The 16,814-nt window shown below is 45.5% G+C and overlaps 1 protein-coding gene across 1 annotated transcript; it reads right to left on the reverse strand.

The window, feature by feature from the left end:
* Positions 1-12,160: 12,160 nt before the first annotated feature.
* Positions 12,161-12,803, reverse strand: LOC124698573. Its single transcript, XM_047231058.1, has one exon. The coding sequence runs from the start codon at positions 12,801-12,803 to the stop codon at positions 12,330-12,332; it is 474 nt and encodes a 157-aa protein (XP_047087014.1). The 3' UTR covers positions 12,161-12,329.
* Positions 12,804-16,814: the final 4,011 nt, after the last annotated feature.

Genomic DNA, 16,814 nt, shown 5'->3' on the forward strand with positions numbered 1-16,814 from the left:
AAACTGGACAGCAAGATAATCACTTCAAATTTGCAAATAACCATCATCACAAACATGAAACAAACTTGCAAATCATCATCATCACATAGTAAAATCCCATGGAAATCGTAGCAAAATATACAACGTGCAAATGATCATCATCACATAGTCATCGAAGACATCATTTGCCAAACATAAAACATACGAACAGCAACATAATCACTTCAAATTTGCAAATAATCATCATCACAAACATGAAACAAACTTGCGCGCGGGAGCCGGCTTGGTGCGGGGGCGGGCGCGGCCGGTTTCGCCGGCTTCCCGGCCGGTTTGGCCTTCTTGGGGGCGGGGATGGGGGCAGGAGGTGGGTGCCCGCCCGCCTCCGTTTTTGCCCGACGTGGGTCGCGGCGACCATCGCCGCCACCGCGGCATCGGTCGAGGCGCGGGGCGGGGCCGGGGGCGGGCGCAGGCGAGGGTCGCCGGGGGCTGGCCGGCCTCCATGGCCGGCGGAGGGTGCCGGCGGAGCGGATGGAAGGGGGTGGGGGTGGGAGCAGTTGGGAAAAATCCCTCGCGCGCGTGGGGTTTGACCGGGTGAGGGCTCGACCTGGAAATTTGCTACGAACCCTCACTGATGTAGGTTGGGGTCCAACTTGAGGGTTCGGCCTGCAATTTTTTTTTAGGGTTTACAGTTTTGAGGGCTCTGATGTGCGCCATTTTTTGCCTCAACAATTATTTTGAGGGTTTGACCAGTTTGAGGGTTCTGTTTTAAAGAGTAGGCTTAAGCCCAACGTTAAATTAATAACGCTTAAACGGCAAATATAGAGTACATGAGGATCAGCTTACAAGCACACACACCACCAGGAAAAAGATTACAAGAACGGTTTTGCTAAGTCTTAGGTGACTGAGAATTTCTTAAGTCTCAGTCACCTAAAAAAATGTACATGAGTTACACATTTCGGCTGAAAAGTGCAATTGCACATAGTTGCATATTTTTTTGAACTGCAGTTGCACTTTTCTCGAGGTGATCTGGACTTAAGAAAATCTCAGTCAGCTGAGACATAGGCAAACCCTTTTTGTTAAGGTAGAGAAAAGGCGGAACAACAAGAGATGCGAAGGAGGAAGATGGAGTTTTATGTGGTAGCGGGCCCCTTTGAACCGGTTCTGAATACTTTCTTCTACGATACTTCTATAGTACACCATTTTTTAAACTTGGATTAGCCGCCCACCGTGATCTAGAAACACCCATTAGCCGTTGGTTTGTTCCATACAATGAATCACAACCGTTTATCAAGAGCAAGTTCAAGTTATCCAATTGCTGGGACTTCTTGAATTCGCTCCGTACGGACACCTTCAAGATCTGCTGCCTAAGAGTTATTTTCTACTATTTCTGATTTCTTTTAATTAACTTAAATTTAATATAAAGTTATACTCTCTCCGATTCATATTAATTGATTTTAATATGGATGTATCTAGAACTAAAATGTATCTAGATACATACATATTAGAGTCAATTAATATGAACCGGAGGGAGTATTAAATTTGAGTTAATTAGAGAAAAGATCATTGTTGACAAGGTACAAACCTTTTATTACACGAACCGGTACGTGAGACTCTCGCGACTAGGTCTTTCTCACCTCCTGCCGGCGCCGCCGTCGATCTGCCCCGCCTCTGTGGCCTTCGGGCCATGGGGGTGCGGTGGATCGCGGTCCTCGTCGGTGGGAGGGAGGGCTCCACCCCCTGTTTTGTGGGCTTCGTTTTCCGTTTTTAGGATCAAAGTTCGTAGGGGCGGCATTCGGGTGGTGGTGGCACCGCCTCGTGCAATAAGGTCTCCCCGGCTTCAACCCCATCTCGGCGGCAACGTCGAGAGGCTTGTGGGAGTGGTATCGTCTTCGAGTTTTTGGTCTGGCTGTGAAGATCTTCGGATCGCAAGGAGCTTCAGCGGCAGTTCATCCTTCTTCGTCTTCGGAACGGATGTGATCTTCTTGACTCGTTCGGCGACTTTCCATCCGCAAGCAACAACGTCAAGCCGACTCAGGGACGAGCGGCAGTGGTGGCGCGCCGTCGACACGGTCTGGAGGTTGAAGATGAAGGGCTTCTCAATGATCTCGTTGCAGTTTTTGTTTTTCTTGGAGTGCTTTGGACTGTTCGTTGTTTCTTTTAATGGCAGTGTCCTATTCGTAAAAAAAAGTTAGAGAAAAGATCAGAGGGAGTCAATATCTTCCGTGGCTGTTTTGGAACACTTTTGTTAACATATGGCTAGACGGCCTAGCTTTATAGATAAAGCCACACGCCACAAGCATTCAGTCTTACAACTGGTTCGAAACCCATCACATCACAGGTTCGACGGTAGTAAAGTACACAAAGACACCCACAACGACGCAAATCGGTATGGATTACAACAACCACTCCGGGTACTCCGCCACTAGCCTTTCGGTGTTGCCGTTATCCACCGTCCCTCGTCCACGCCTAGAGCCTCCTAATCCCGACCATCACCGCTTCCATAAGTCCCATGTCCGTCGGTGTGACCAATACCCTCCATCTCTGCATATGCATGGACATTTGGAACAACGCATCAGCCGGGTTGTTGATCACCTTCCCCTCAATAGCTAGCTTATTCCTAATATTCCAAAGCGCGCAAGTTTGGGCCGCAAAGGTGAACCAAACTAGCCTACGTAGAACCCCCGACAAACCCTGGATGATACCCAAGAACTGGCTGACCCGACCGGATTCCAACCACAATTCAGGAGTTCCCTCACTCCCGCACACATAAACTTGGCTAAGTGGCATCCAAAGAATATGCGGTTGCAGTCCTCTCTCTCCCCACAGAGAGCGCAATTCCCATCCGAGGGGCCACGCCATTTTACCGACCGATCCCCTGACGGCAGCCGACCACTGAGCAATTGCCATAGGAAAACCTTGATCTTGGGCGGGACCTTAGTTTTTGATGGCGCGTGAAACACACGTCCGTTGGGAACCCCAAGAGGAAGGTGTGATGCGTACAACAGCAAGTTTTCCCTCAGTAAGAAACCAAGGTTATCGAACCAGTAGGAGTCAAGGGCCACGTGAAGGTTGTTGGTGACGGAGTGTAGTGCGGCGCAACACCGGGGATTCCGGCGCCAACGTGGAACCTGCACAACACAATCAAAATACTTTGCCCCAACTTAACTGTGAGGTTGTCAACCTCACCGGCTTGCTGTAAACAAAGGATTAAACATATGGTGTGGAAAATGATGTTTGTTTGCGAAGAACAACAGAGAATAGAGTTTGCAGTAGATTGTATTTCAGATGTAAAAGAATGGATCGGGGTCCACAGTTCACTAGTGGTGTCTCTCCAATAAGATAAATAGCATGTTGGGTGAACAAATTACGGTTGGGCAATTGACAAATAGAGAGGGCATAACAATGCACATACATATCATGATGACTACTATGAGATTTAATCAGGGTATTACGACAAAGTACATAGACCACTATCCAGCATGCATCTATGCCTAAAAAGTCCACCTTCGGGTTAGCATCCGCACCCCTTCCAGTATTAAGTTACAAACAACAGACAATTGCATTAAGTATGGTGCGTAATGTAATCAACACAAATATCCTTAGACAAAGCATTGATGTTTTATCCCTAGTGGCAACAGCACATCCACAACCTTAGAACTTTACGTCATACGTCCCGCATTCAATGGAGGCATGAACCCACTATCGAGCATAAATACTCCCTCTTGGAGTTACAAGTATCAACTTGGCCAGAGCCTCTACTAGCAACGGAGAGCATGCAAGAACATAAACAACACATATATGATAGATTGATAATCAACTTGACATAGTATTCCATATTTATCGGATCCCAACAAACACAACATGTAGCATTACAAATAGATGATCTTGATCATGATAGGCAGCTCACAAGATCTAACATGATAGCACATGAGGAGAAGACAACCATCTAGCTACTGCTATGGACCCATAGTCCAAGGATGAACTACTCACACATCAGTCCGGAGGCGATCATGGTGATGTAGAGTCCTCCGGGAGATGATTCCCCTCTCCGGCAGGGTGCCGGAGGCGATCTCCCTGAATCCCCCGAGATGGGATTGGCGGCGGTGGCGTCTCTGGAACTTTTTCCGTATCGTGGCTCTCGGTAATAGGGTTTTCGCGACGGAGAGTATAAGTAGGCGGAAGGGCAGAGTCGGAGGAGGCACGAGGGCCCCACCCCATAGGCCGGCGCGGGCCCCATGCTGGCCGCGCCGCCCTATGGTGTCGGCGCCTCGTGGCCCCACCTCGTATCCTCTTCGGTTTTCTGGAAGCTCCGTGGAAAAATAAGACCCTGGGCGTTGATTTCGTCCAATTCCGAGAATATTTCCTTTGTAGGATTTCTGAAACCAAAAACAGCAGAAAACAGGAACTGACGCTTTGGCATCTTGTCAATAGGTCAGTGCCGGAAAATGCATAATAATGATGTAAAGTGTGTATAAAACATGTGTGTATTGTCATAAAAGTAGCATGGAACATAAGAAATTATGGATACGTTTGAGACGTATCAAGCATCCCCAAGCTTAGTTCCTACTCGCCCTCGAGTAGGGAAACGATAACAAGGATAATTTCTGAAGTGACATGCTATCATAATCTTGATCAATACTATTGTAAAGCATATGAGATGAATGAAGTGATTCGAAGCAATGGTAAAGACAATGACTTAAACAACTGAATCATATAATAAAGACTTTTCATGAATAGTACTTTCAAGACAAGCATCTATAAGACTTGCACAGGAGTTAACTCATAAAGCAATAAATTCTTAGTAGAAAGTTTTGAAGCAACACAAAGGAAGATATAAGTTTCAGCAGTTGCTTTCAACTTCAACATGTTTATCTCATGGATAATTGTCAACACAAAGTAATATGATGAATGGAAATAAGCAAGTATGTAGGAATCAATGCACACAGTTGACACAAGTGTTTGCTCCTAAGATAGAAAGAAGTAGGTAAACTGACTCAACATAAAGTAAAAGAATGGCCCTTCGCAGAGGGAAGCATGGATTACTATTTTGTGCTAGAGCTTTTATTTTGAAAACATATAAACAATTTTGTCAACGGTAGTCATAATTCATATGTGTTATGCATAAGACATCCTATAAGTTGCAAGCCTCATGCATAGAATACCAATAGTGCTCGCACCTTGTCCTAATTAGCTTGGATTTACATGGATTATCATTGCATAACATATGTTTCAACCAAGTGTCACAAAGGGGCACCTCTATGCCGCTCTGTACAAAGGTCCAAGGAGATAAATCGCATTTGATTTCTCGTTTTTGATAGATCTCAACTAAGGACATCCATACCGGGACAACATAGAAAACAGATAATGGACTCCTCTTTAATGCATAAGCATTCAACAACAGATAATATTTCATAAGAGATTGAGGATTAATGTCCAAACAGAAACTTCCACCATGGTTCATGGCTTTAGTTAGCGGCCCAATGTTCTTCTCTAACAATATGCATACTCAAACCATTTGATCGTGATAAATCACCCTTACTTCAGACAAGACGAACATGCATAGCAACTCACATGATATTCAACAAATGTGTAATAGTTGATGGCGTCCCCAGAAACATGGTTACCGCTCAACAAGCAACTTATAAGAAATAAGATACATAAGCAACATATTCAATACCACAATAGTTTTTAAGGCTATTTTCCCATGAGCTATATATTGCAAAGACAAAGAATGAAATTTTAAAGGTAGCACTCAAGTAATTTACTTTGGAATGGCAGAGAAATACCATGTAGTAGGTAGGTAATGTGGACACAAATGGCATAGTTTTTGGCTCAAGGATTTGGATGCACGAGAAGTATTCCCTCTCAATACAAGGCTTTGGCTAGCAAGGTTGTTTGAAGCAAACACAAGTATGAACTGGTACAGCAAAACTTACATAAGAACATATTGCAAGCATTATAAGACTTTACACTGTCTCCTTGTTGTTCAAACACTTCACCAGAAAATATCTAGACTCTAGAGACCAATCATGCAAACCAAATTTTAACAAGCTCTATGGTAGTTCTTCATTAATAGGTACAAAGTACATGATGCAAGAGCTTAAACATGATCTATTTGAGCACAACAATTGCCAAGTATCAAATTATTCAAGACAATATACCAATTACCACATGAAGCATTTTCTCGTTTCCAACCATATAACAATGAACGAAGCAGTTTCAACCTTCGCCATGAACATTAAAAGTAAAGCTAAGAACACCAGTGTTCATATGAAACAGCGGAGCGTGTCTCTCTCCCACACAAAGAATGCTAGGATCCGATTTTATTCAAACAAAAACAAAAATATACAGACGCTCCAAGTAAAGCACATAAGATGTGACGGAATAAAAATATAGTTTCACTAGAGGTGACCTGATAAGTTGTCGATGAAGAAGGGATGCCTTGGGCATCCCCAAGCTTAGATGCTTGAGTCTTCTTGAAATATGCAGGAATGAACCACGGGGGTATCCCCAAGCTTAGACTCTTCACTCTTCTTGATCATATTGTATCATCCTCCTCTCTTGATCCTTGAAAACTTCCTCCACACCAAACTCAAAACAAACTCATTAGAGGGTTAGTGCATAATCAAAAATTCACATATTAAGAGGTGACATAATCATTCTTAACACTTCTGGACATTGCACAAAGCTACTGAAAGTTAATGGAACAAAGAAATCCATCCAACATAGCAAAACAGGCAATGCGAAACAAAAGGCAGAATCTGTCAAAACAGAACAGTTCGTAAAGATGAATTTTTCAGGGGCACTTAACTTGCTCAGATGAAAAATCTCAAATTGAATGAAAGTTGCGTACATATCTGAGGATCACATACGTAAATTGGCAGATTTTTCTGAGTTACCTACAGACGGGCTACTCAATTTCGTGACAGCAAGAAATCTGTTTCTGCGCAGTAATCCAATTCTAGTATCAAACTTACTATCAAAGAATTTACTTGGCACAACAATGCAATAAAATAAAGATAAGGCGAGGTTGCTACAGTAGTAACAACTTCCAAGACTCAAATATAAAACAAAAGTGCAGAAGTAAAATAATGGGTTGTCTCCCATAAGCGCTTTTCTTTAACGCCTTTCAACTAGGCGCAGAAAGTGTGAATCAAGTATTATCAAGAGATGAAACATCAACATCGTAATTTGTTCTAATAATAGAATCATAAGGTAACTTCATTCTCTTTCTAGGGAAGTGTTCCATACCTTTCTTGAGAGGAAATTGATACTTAATATTCCCTTCCTTCATATTAATAATAGCACCAACAGTTCGAAGAAAAGGTCTTCTTACCTTGTGGAGTCCTTTTGGTGTGCCATTCAGAGTAATTTATCATCATATCATCAAGAAGCTTTGTTGCCGCGCCTAAGGTGATGGACATAAAAGTACCACCAGCAGCTGAATCCAATAGGTTCCGCGAAGAAAAATTCAATCCTGCATAGAAGGTTTGGATGATCATCCAAGTAGTCAGTTCATGGGTAGGGCAATTCTTTAACAAAGATTTCATTCTTTCCCATGCTTGGGCAACATGTTCATTATCCAATTGCTTAAAATTCATTATGCTAATTCTCAAAGATATAATTTTAGCGGGAGGATAATATCTACCAATGAAAGCATCCTTACATTTAGTCCATGAATCAATACTATTCTTAGGCAACGATAGCAACCAATCTTTAGCTCTTCCTTTTAAGGAGAAAGGAAACAATTTCAATTTTATAATGTCACCATCTACATCCTTATACTTTTGCATTTCACAAAGTTCAACAAAATTATTAAGATGAGCAGCAGCATCATCAGAACTAACACCAGAAAATTTCTCTCTGATAACAAGATTTAGTAAACAGGTTTAATTTCATAAAATTCTGCTGTAGTAGCAGGTGGAGCAATAGGTGTGCATAAGAAATCATTATTATTTGTGCTAGTGAAGTCACACAACTTAGTGTTCTCAGAAGTACCCATTTTAGCAGTAGTAAATAAAGCAAACTAAATAAAGTAAAGTAAATGCAAGTAACTAATTTTTTTGTCTTTTTAATATAGAGAACGCAAACAAGACAGTAAATAAAGTAAAGCTAGTAACTAATTTTTTTGTATTTTTGATATAGGGAGCAAACAAAGCAGTAAATAAAGTAAAGTAAAGCAAGACAAAAACAAAGTAAAGAGATTGGATGTGGGAGACTCCCCTTGCAGCGTGTCTTGATCTCCCCGGCAACGGCGCCAGAAAATATGCTTGATGGCGCGTGAAACACACGTCCGTTGGGAACCCCAAGAGGAAGGTGTGATGCGTACAACAACAAGTTTTCCCTCAGTAAGAAACCAAGGTTATCGAACCAGTAGGAGTCAAGGGCCACGTGAAGGTTGTTGGTGATGGAGTGTAGTGCGGCGCAACACCAGGGATTCCGGCGCCAACGTGGAACCTGCACAACACAATTAAAATACTTTGCCCCAACGTAACAGTGAGGTTATCAATCTCACCGGCTTGCTGTAAACAAAGGATTAAACGTATGGTGTGGAAAATGATGTTTGTTTGCGAAGAACAACGAGAGAACGAGTTTGCGGTAGATTGTATTTCAGATGTAAAAGAATGGATCGGGGTCCACAGTTCACTAGTGGTGTCTCTCCAATAAGATAAATAGCATGTTGGGTGAACAAATTACAGTTGGGCAATTGACAAATAGAGAGGGCATAACAATGCACATACATATCATGATGACTACTATGAGATTTAATCGGGGCATTACGACAAAGTACATAGACCGCTATCCAGACATGCATCTATGCCTAAAAATTCCACCTTCGGGTTAGCATCCGCACCCCTTCCAGTATTAAATTGCAAACAACAGACAATTGCATTAAGTATGGTGCGTAATGTAATCAACACAAATATCCTTAGACAAAGCATTGATGTTTTATCCCTAATGGCAACAGCACATCCACAACCTTAGAACTTTCTGTCACTATCCCAGATTCAATGGAGGCATGAACCCACTATCGAGCATAAATACTCCCTCTTGGAGTTACAAATATCAACTTGGCCAGAGCCTCTACTAGCAACGGAGAGCATGCAAGAACATAACCAACACATATATGATAGATTGATAATCAACTTGACATAGTATTCCATATTTATCGGATCCCAACAAACACAACATGTAGCATTACAAATAGATGATCTTGATCATGATAGGCAGCTCACAAGATCTAACATGATAGCACATGAGGAGAAGACAACCATCTAGCTACTGTTATGGACCCATAGTCCAAGGATGAACTACTCACACATCAGTCCGGAGGCGATCATGGTGATGTAGAGTCCTCCGGGAGATGATTCCCCTCTCCAGCAGGGTGCCGAAGGCGATCTCCTGAATCCCCCGAGATGGGATTGGCGGCGGCGGCGTCTCTGGAACTTTTTCCGTATCGTGGCTCTCGGTAATAGGGTTTTCGCGACGGAGAGTATAAGTAGGCGGAAGGGCAGAGTCGGAGGAGGCACGAGGACCCCACCCCATAGGCTGGCGCGGGCCCCATTCTGGCCGCGCCGCCCTATGGTGTCGGCGCCTCGTGGCCCCACCTCGTATCCTCTTCGGTCTTCTGGAAGCTCCGTGGAAAAATAAGACCCTGTGCGTTGATTTCGTCCAATTCCGAGAATATTTCCTTTGTAGGATTTCTGAAACCAAAAGCAGCAGAAAATATGAAATGGCGCTTCGGCATCTTGTCAATAGGTTAGTGCCGGAAAATGCATAATAATGATGTAAAGTGTGTATAAAACATGTGAGTATTGTCATAAAAGTAGCATGGAACATAAGAAATTATGGATACGTTTGAGACGTATCAGTTTTCCACACATCCGCCGCCGCACCAAGAGATAGCCTACAATACAATGAGTTCACCGAGTACTCCCCTGAGGCCTCGAGTCCCCATGAAACCTTGTCATTCCCCTGGCCAAAAGGATGGAGATAGAAAACCTACAAAGGTTGTCCCACTCCACCGTTTCTGCCAGACCAAAGGTTTTCTTGAACCTCATGTGCCATCCCTCGGCCGATCTCACCCCTGCAACTGTCGCATACGGGTTCACAGAACTCAAGTAGACGTGGGAAGCTCACCCTAAGCGGGCTTGGCCTCGTCCACCAGTCCAACCAGAAGTAAGTCCTTCTCCCGTCGTGGAGCTGGTGTTTAGCCCCCATCTTGAAGTACCATTTTAACTTTTTGATGGCATTCCAAAATGAATATCCCCGCGTCGGAACAACCAGAGAGAAAAGGTCATGATCTTCTAGACATTTAGCTCGAAGGAGGTACGCCCATAGATCTTCCACGTCCTGGTATAGTTTCCATACCCACTTCAACATCAGGGCGATATTCATGAACTTAGTATTGAGGATTCCCAAACCCCCAAAAGCTCTCGGCCTGCATACTGTGATCCAGTCTACCATATGGTACTTCCTCTTGGTACCCACCCCTTCCCAAAAGAAGCGAGACCTTGATTTATTCATAGCACCATGCGTCGAGTCATGCAGTAGGTATAGTCCCATCGCAAACATATATGTAGACTCGAGGGGCATGAGTTGGTCAGTTCTAGCCTCCCCGCGGACGCTAAGAATAGGCCTTGCCACGGGTCAACCCTATGACCCACCTTCTCAGTTAGGAAGTGCCAGTCCGCCACTGATAAGGTCTTATCATAAACTGGAAGCCCCATATATTTCATCGGTAGGCTCCCCAGTTTACAGTTCACATAGTCTGCTACCCTTAGTTGTTCTACCGCAGCGACCCCATCACCACTTCTTCGCTTTTCGAGAGATTTATCTTGAGCCCTAACATATTCTCGAAACATAGCAGAAGAAATTTGAGGTTGGCTACTCCCATAGTAGACGGTTCTATCAGGAGCATTGTATTATCTGCGTATTGCGGGTGGGTGACTCCTCCCGGGATTAGATGTGGCACCACACTATGAATATGCCCTGCCAGCCCTAGCCAAAGCAGCCAAGACATCCACCAGAAAATCAAACAGAATTGGAGAGAATGGGTCCCTTTGCCGCACTCCCCCAGCATTTCCGAAAGTAGGGTCCGATCTCCCCATTGATATTTATGGCCGTCTGGCCTAGGATACCAATTGCATCAAATGGTGCACAATTCCAGCCGAGAATCCCTTCCTCAGCAGCACCTCACGCAACAAGTTACAATTCACTCTATCATAGGTTTTGAAATACTCATCGGGTGCATACATAGTAGATTTGAGCACGAATGAGTTAATTGAGGGATATGATCGGCAAATCCACTTGCAGTTTGATCATAAGACAGTAAGACACCATCATGCATAGCACGAGAGAGAGGCATCTTTTCCAACCATCTACTTCCACTAGGCGTGAGGCTACCGTTTTCTTGCCTCGATGGTCTCCGCCGCCGGAAGGAGTGGTTCATATTCATGTTGATGCTGCTCTATTTCCCTCTACGCGCCGCATGGGAATTGGCGTTGTGATCTGGAACCACAATAGCGAATGCTCGGTTTCCTGTAGCGAGCTAGTCGAGGAGGTTACAATGCCTGAGATTGTTGAAGCGCTAGCACTTCATCACGCTTTGTCCCTGGCTGGAGTTGAGGGTTCGACAAGGTAATTGTGGCTTCTGATTGCCTTTCTTTGGTCCAACGTGTCAATGGGTCTGAGATTGACCGTAGCCAAGTGGGAGTAGTGGTTCAGGAAATAAAGGCTCTAGCTTCTGAGTTCTCTTTGGTGTCGTTTATTCACAGTTTAGCGGCACATACTTTAGCTCGCTCTGCGGAGCTCTTTATTTATGCTATTTTTAGAAACACTATTTCGGTTTGTATTCGGCAGACTATTTGTAATGGTTTGCTTTAATCAATAAAGTGTTGTATTTTCTAAAAAAAAATCGTCTACAATAAGACCTTTCGCAATGGTAGTCTCTTATCATGTTATCATAGGCAAAATCTCTATGTGGCACTATAGTAAGATACAACATTTGCACAGGGTTATAAGTAAATCAGTTTCTAGAATATCATATTCATGCATGAAACAAAAATTATTAAATTAAGATACAATCCTAAAAACAATACATTGTGGTGGTATGTCCTATTTGTGTCGGTTTGAACCGATTCGGGCCGTCATCTCAGGGACAAGATTAAGCCTAAGGACATACGGAGTAAAAAAAGATTTTTATTCCATGCGGTACACAGAGGACATACGCGCGCCACCACTCTCATGTAGTACTCCGTATACACGTGCCACTCCACGTCTCTACCTTCTTCAATCTTCATATGCACACAGCACACTACGCCGGCCGGCACGTGGACACATCGGCGCCATCACTTGCTGTTGGCTTCCTCGGCCGCCTTCCTGCTCTCTTCTTGGACCTTGGCGGCGATCATGGCGGCCTCGTGCTCGGCGGCCTCGAGCAGGAAGCTACCGCCCTCGTCGTCGACGGCGACCTGGAGCGGCTGGGAGCCGAGGCCGTCGGCGACCGCCAGCATGATGCGGCGCATCTCGTCGCGGAACTCGGCGTGGTCGACGGCGCCGCTGTGGTCGGCGTCGAACTGCTCGAAGACGGCGTCGTAGAGCGTGGCGACCTCGGCGGGGAGAGGGAGCGGCTCGGCGGAGCCGAAGCCCCCGCCGTCGAGGAGGCGGAAGGACTCCAGCGCGCGGCGGAGCTCGGCGCGGGACAGCACGCCGTCGCCGTTGGCGTCGAGCGCGGCGAAGCGCGCGTCCACGCTGCGCGCGAAGGCGGCCTCGTCCGCCACGAAGGACCGCACCGTCGAGCCGTCAAGGATCACAACGCTCATGTCGTCCGGCCAGCACACTCTGTACCTCACTCTCGCTCGTCTTGGGGAGCTAGCTACTAGCGAGTGGAGACTTCCGGCAGTGGATTTGGTTTGCTGCGGATGGGTTTGTGTGATGGACACCGTGGGTTTGGTCTCTCGGAGCGATGTTTATCTGCTCGATTGATGTGGGCTGATTGCTTCGTGATATTTTCATATTCTGTGTGCGTGGAGTGGAGAGCAGCAGCTGTGGCTTGCGAATTTTTTGTGTCAGTGTCATGCAAAGGTGTCCCGTGCCGAGTCTCAAACGCGCGCACGGTTTTCATGTTACCGACGGTGATATGTGAAACGTGTGGCTGAGTAGAGCATCTATATATTGGTCAACAGGATAATCTCCTCCTTATTGTGTTTCTAAAAAAAAGAGGATAATCTCCTCCTTTTTTGTTTCGAGATTTCGAGAGAAACTACGGGTGCTTATAGATAATCACAATTCAGGAAGATTTGGTGCACGCTGCTACCAGTGATCTTGTTTTTTTAATTTTTTTTTTGAATTTCACAAAATTATGAAGACAAATTCGCATATAGTTAATGTTGTATCCTACAAATGTGCAAAATATTAATTTTAAATGCTTTATATTCTAAGCTACACCAAAATGATAAAAGTGTAGATCTGACTAGTACATTTTCAAATCTCCAAAAGATATTACATTTTGTCATTTTTGTCTAGCATAAAATAAAAAAAATTCAAGTTGACATTTTACATGACTGTGAGATGTATCATCGACAATCTCTATAATTATTTTTCAGATTTCAATATGCAGATGATAACCCTACGCGATTTCCCCCCTCCACCGCTCTCCCTCGTCTAAAGTTCTCTTGAGGGCTTCCGGCAGTTGACCGGACCTCCGAGCGCAGCTCCGCTGGAATAGCTGGCCGAAGTTTGCCTTGGATGGGCGCTGGAGTAGTCCAAGTTTAGATCTCCTTGTTTTTTTAGTTTTTGTTCGGCTCTATGCCACGTTCTGTATGCCCTGTAGTGGAGGTGGTGGCCTGGATCGACGCCAGATCCATGGCGTTGTAGGGCTGCTGCTGCTTGGGCTCCTATGGGTGGATCAGAGTGGGAGGAGGAGCAGAGCCACCTTCTCCAATAATTTGGCGGCGGATCTTTGCTGGTGGTATGGAGGCCAAGAAGAGGAAGTTCTCCCGGCCGGCCGCGCGGTGAGGAAGAGAACGGAGCAATCTTGGTGTGCCTGGTCGCTGCCCTTCTCTCGGCCGGCCTTGGTGGAAAGGGGGAGTTGGGAAGCAGATGGATCCTCTTTGCTCCAATGAGATCCAGGTTCGTTCGGTTGTTCTGTCGGATGGGGTTGATTTGCAACATTTCTCCATCTCTATCTCGCCATGGAGGTGCTGGGAGAGGAGAAGATGGTGCGGCGACCTCCAGACGGAAGATGGTGGTGCTATGTCTTCGAGCTCAACCACGCAAGAGCCATCATGACTTCTACGATCTTCTGACGGCAGGGCGGCGAATCTTCAACCTCCACAGCGGAGGCCTGCTTCGAATCAGCTGCTGTAGCTCGGCGCCTCCTCTTCACCAAGTGGGTGTCCTCGGTGATCTGAAGGCGGCCAGTGGCTTCGGTTCTTCGTCGAAAATGGAGCTATCGAGCATACTGCTCCGGATCCTCGGTGGCGACGCCTTGAGGACGTCAACGACCTGTGGCGGAGATGAAAGAACATCTCTTGCATTATGTTTTGTGTGTTTGATGTCAATATATGTGATACACTAATGTTTGATTAAGTGGTACAGGGATTACATAGTTTCATATTTGCGTGTGTTGGATTTGGTCGGTCTGTCAAAAGATAACAGGAAAAGTTTGGCCAGGCCGGATAATCCGGGCCGGATATTCTTGAAATATCCGGCCCCCGATTTTGGCTAAGTCTTCGAGGAAAAGCAGCTCAAGAGGGGGCCGGACATTTGGCCGGATAATGTCCCGGTATTGTACCAGTGGCCGGATTATCCGGGCCGGATATTTTGGAAATATCCGGCCCCCTCGATTTTGGCTAAGGACTGGAAGAAATGTGAATCAGTACATGGGCCGGATAATTGGCCGGACAATGTCACGCTTTTGTTCTGAAGGCCGGATTATCCGGGGGGGCCGGATTATCCGGCCCCTACTTACACCGGATTATCCGGCCCCCGGAAGCAAGCAACGGCTCAATTTTGTGAGGGGGTATAAATACCCCCTTCTTCTACCTTGGTTGCTTGCTCAATCATTACACAAGAAATCTGCCAAGCCACCTCCATTAGAGCCACCTCAAGAAAGTCAAGATTTGCAAGATCTCCTTCCTCCCCCAACCAAAGCTCTTGATCTTTGGGGATTCGAAGGAGAAGACACCGATCTACATCCTCACCGAAGCGTTCTTCATTTCCCCTCTCTTGTTTGAGGGATCTCATGCTAGTGTTCCTATTTGGTTCCCTAGTTGATTTGTTGTTGATGTGTTGTTGTTGATTGTTGTATTGTTACAGATTTGGGAGCCTCCAATTTGGTTGTGGATGTGTGCCCCAAGAACTTTGTAAAGGCCCGGTTTCCGCCTCGAGGAAATCCCTTAGTGGAAGTGGGCTAGGCCTTCGTGGCGTTGCTCACAGGAGATCCGAGTGAAGCCTTCGTGGCTGTTGGTTTGGCTTGCGTAGCAACCACACTCCTCCAAACGTAGACGTACCTTCTTGCAAAGGAAGGGAACTACGGGAATCATCTCCGTGTCATCGCGTGCTACACTCTCGGTTACCTCTATCCCACTCTATCTACTATTGCGTAGCTATACCTTGCTTAGTTGATATCCTTGTCATATAGGTAAATTCACTTAGTTGCATATCTAGAGAATTTACCTTTCGTGTCAAGCCTAATTTGAAAAAGAACTAAAAATTGGTTAGCACCTATTCACCCCCCCTCTAGGTGCGGCATACGATCCTTTCAATTGGTATCAGAGCCTCGGCTCTTATTTCGGGCTTAACCGCCTAAGAGTATGCCGAACGAGGAGCCCTCGGAAGGGGCCGCCACGACGGTCTCCATGGAAGACTTCAATTCGTTGAAGTCCTCCATGGAAGCCCAAATGGAAAGCATGAAAAAGATGATAGCCGAGCTTTTGGCTCCGGCCCTTCCCAAGGCTCCTAGTGTAGAGGTAAAAGACACGGGTGCGTTAAATGAGGGAGAGGCTTCGGACTTACCCTCATCTACCAAACCCGTAGAAGGTGACAACTTAAACACTATCAAAGCTACAAGTGCATCTCCCAAGGGAACTAGTGAAAGTGAGAGCTACAATCGAGTACCTCCACCTTTCCAATCACCCGATATACCGGTTCCCATGCCTCATTTGAACATTCGGGGTGACCCACCTAAGTTTTCCGTTGATAATTTCGATACTTGGAAATTTGAGTTCCGCTCTCATGTTTGTAGTGCCTCCAATGAACTATGGAGAATCATCTTGGAGGGCTTCAAGCCATACAACCCCGACAAGTTGACTAGAAGAGAAGCAATTGATAGTCAACTCAACAAGCACCGCCCTACACATGATTCAAACTAGTGTGGGGACACCGGAATTGCATCGAGTCCGGAACTACACCACCGCCAAGGAAGCTTGGGACGGCTTGATCGCTAGTTGTATTGGAAGTGAGAGCACAAGAAGGAACAAGTATAATGCTCTTAAGAATAAAGCCGAAGGGTTCATGAGGCTACCGGATGAAGATCATGAACTCATGTATGGAAGACTTGTCACGGTTGCCGATGCCTTCCGGCTTATTGGTGCCACCCACATCAATGACTCTTGGATCAAGGAGAAGTACATTGAATGCATGATGCCATTTGTTCCCATTGATGTCAAGACTCTTGTGGGAAGGGAATGCTATTCCTCTCTCACCTCTCAACAAGTCGTGCACGAGATGCAAGCTCTCAAGGTGCTTGAAGAAACCTCTCATGATTCTCGCAATCGTGCTCTTGGAATGGCAAAAGGTTCCAATCTTGCCTTGGTGGTCAACTCCGGTGA

The sequence above is a fragment of the Lolium rigidum genome, chromosome 3 (assembly GCF_022539505.1).
Source record: "Lolium rigidum isolate FL_2022 chromosome 3, APGP_CSIRO_Lrig_0.1, whole genome shotgun sequence".
Lineage (NCBI taxonomy): Eukaryota > Viridiplantae > Streptophyta > Magnoliopsida > Poales > Poaceae > Lolium > Lolium rigidum.

What these genes read in the sequence shown, in the direction of transcription:
- LOC124698573 (XM_047231058.1), bottom strand. Translation starts at nt 12,803, where the DNA reads ATGAGCGTTGTGATCCTTGACGGCTCGACGGTGCGGTCCTTCGTGGCG.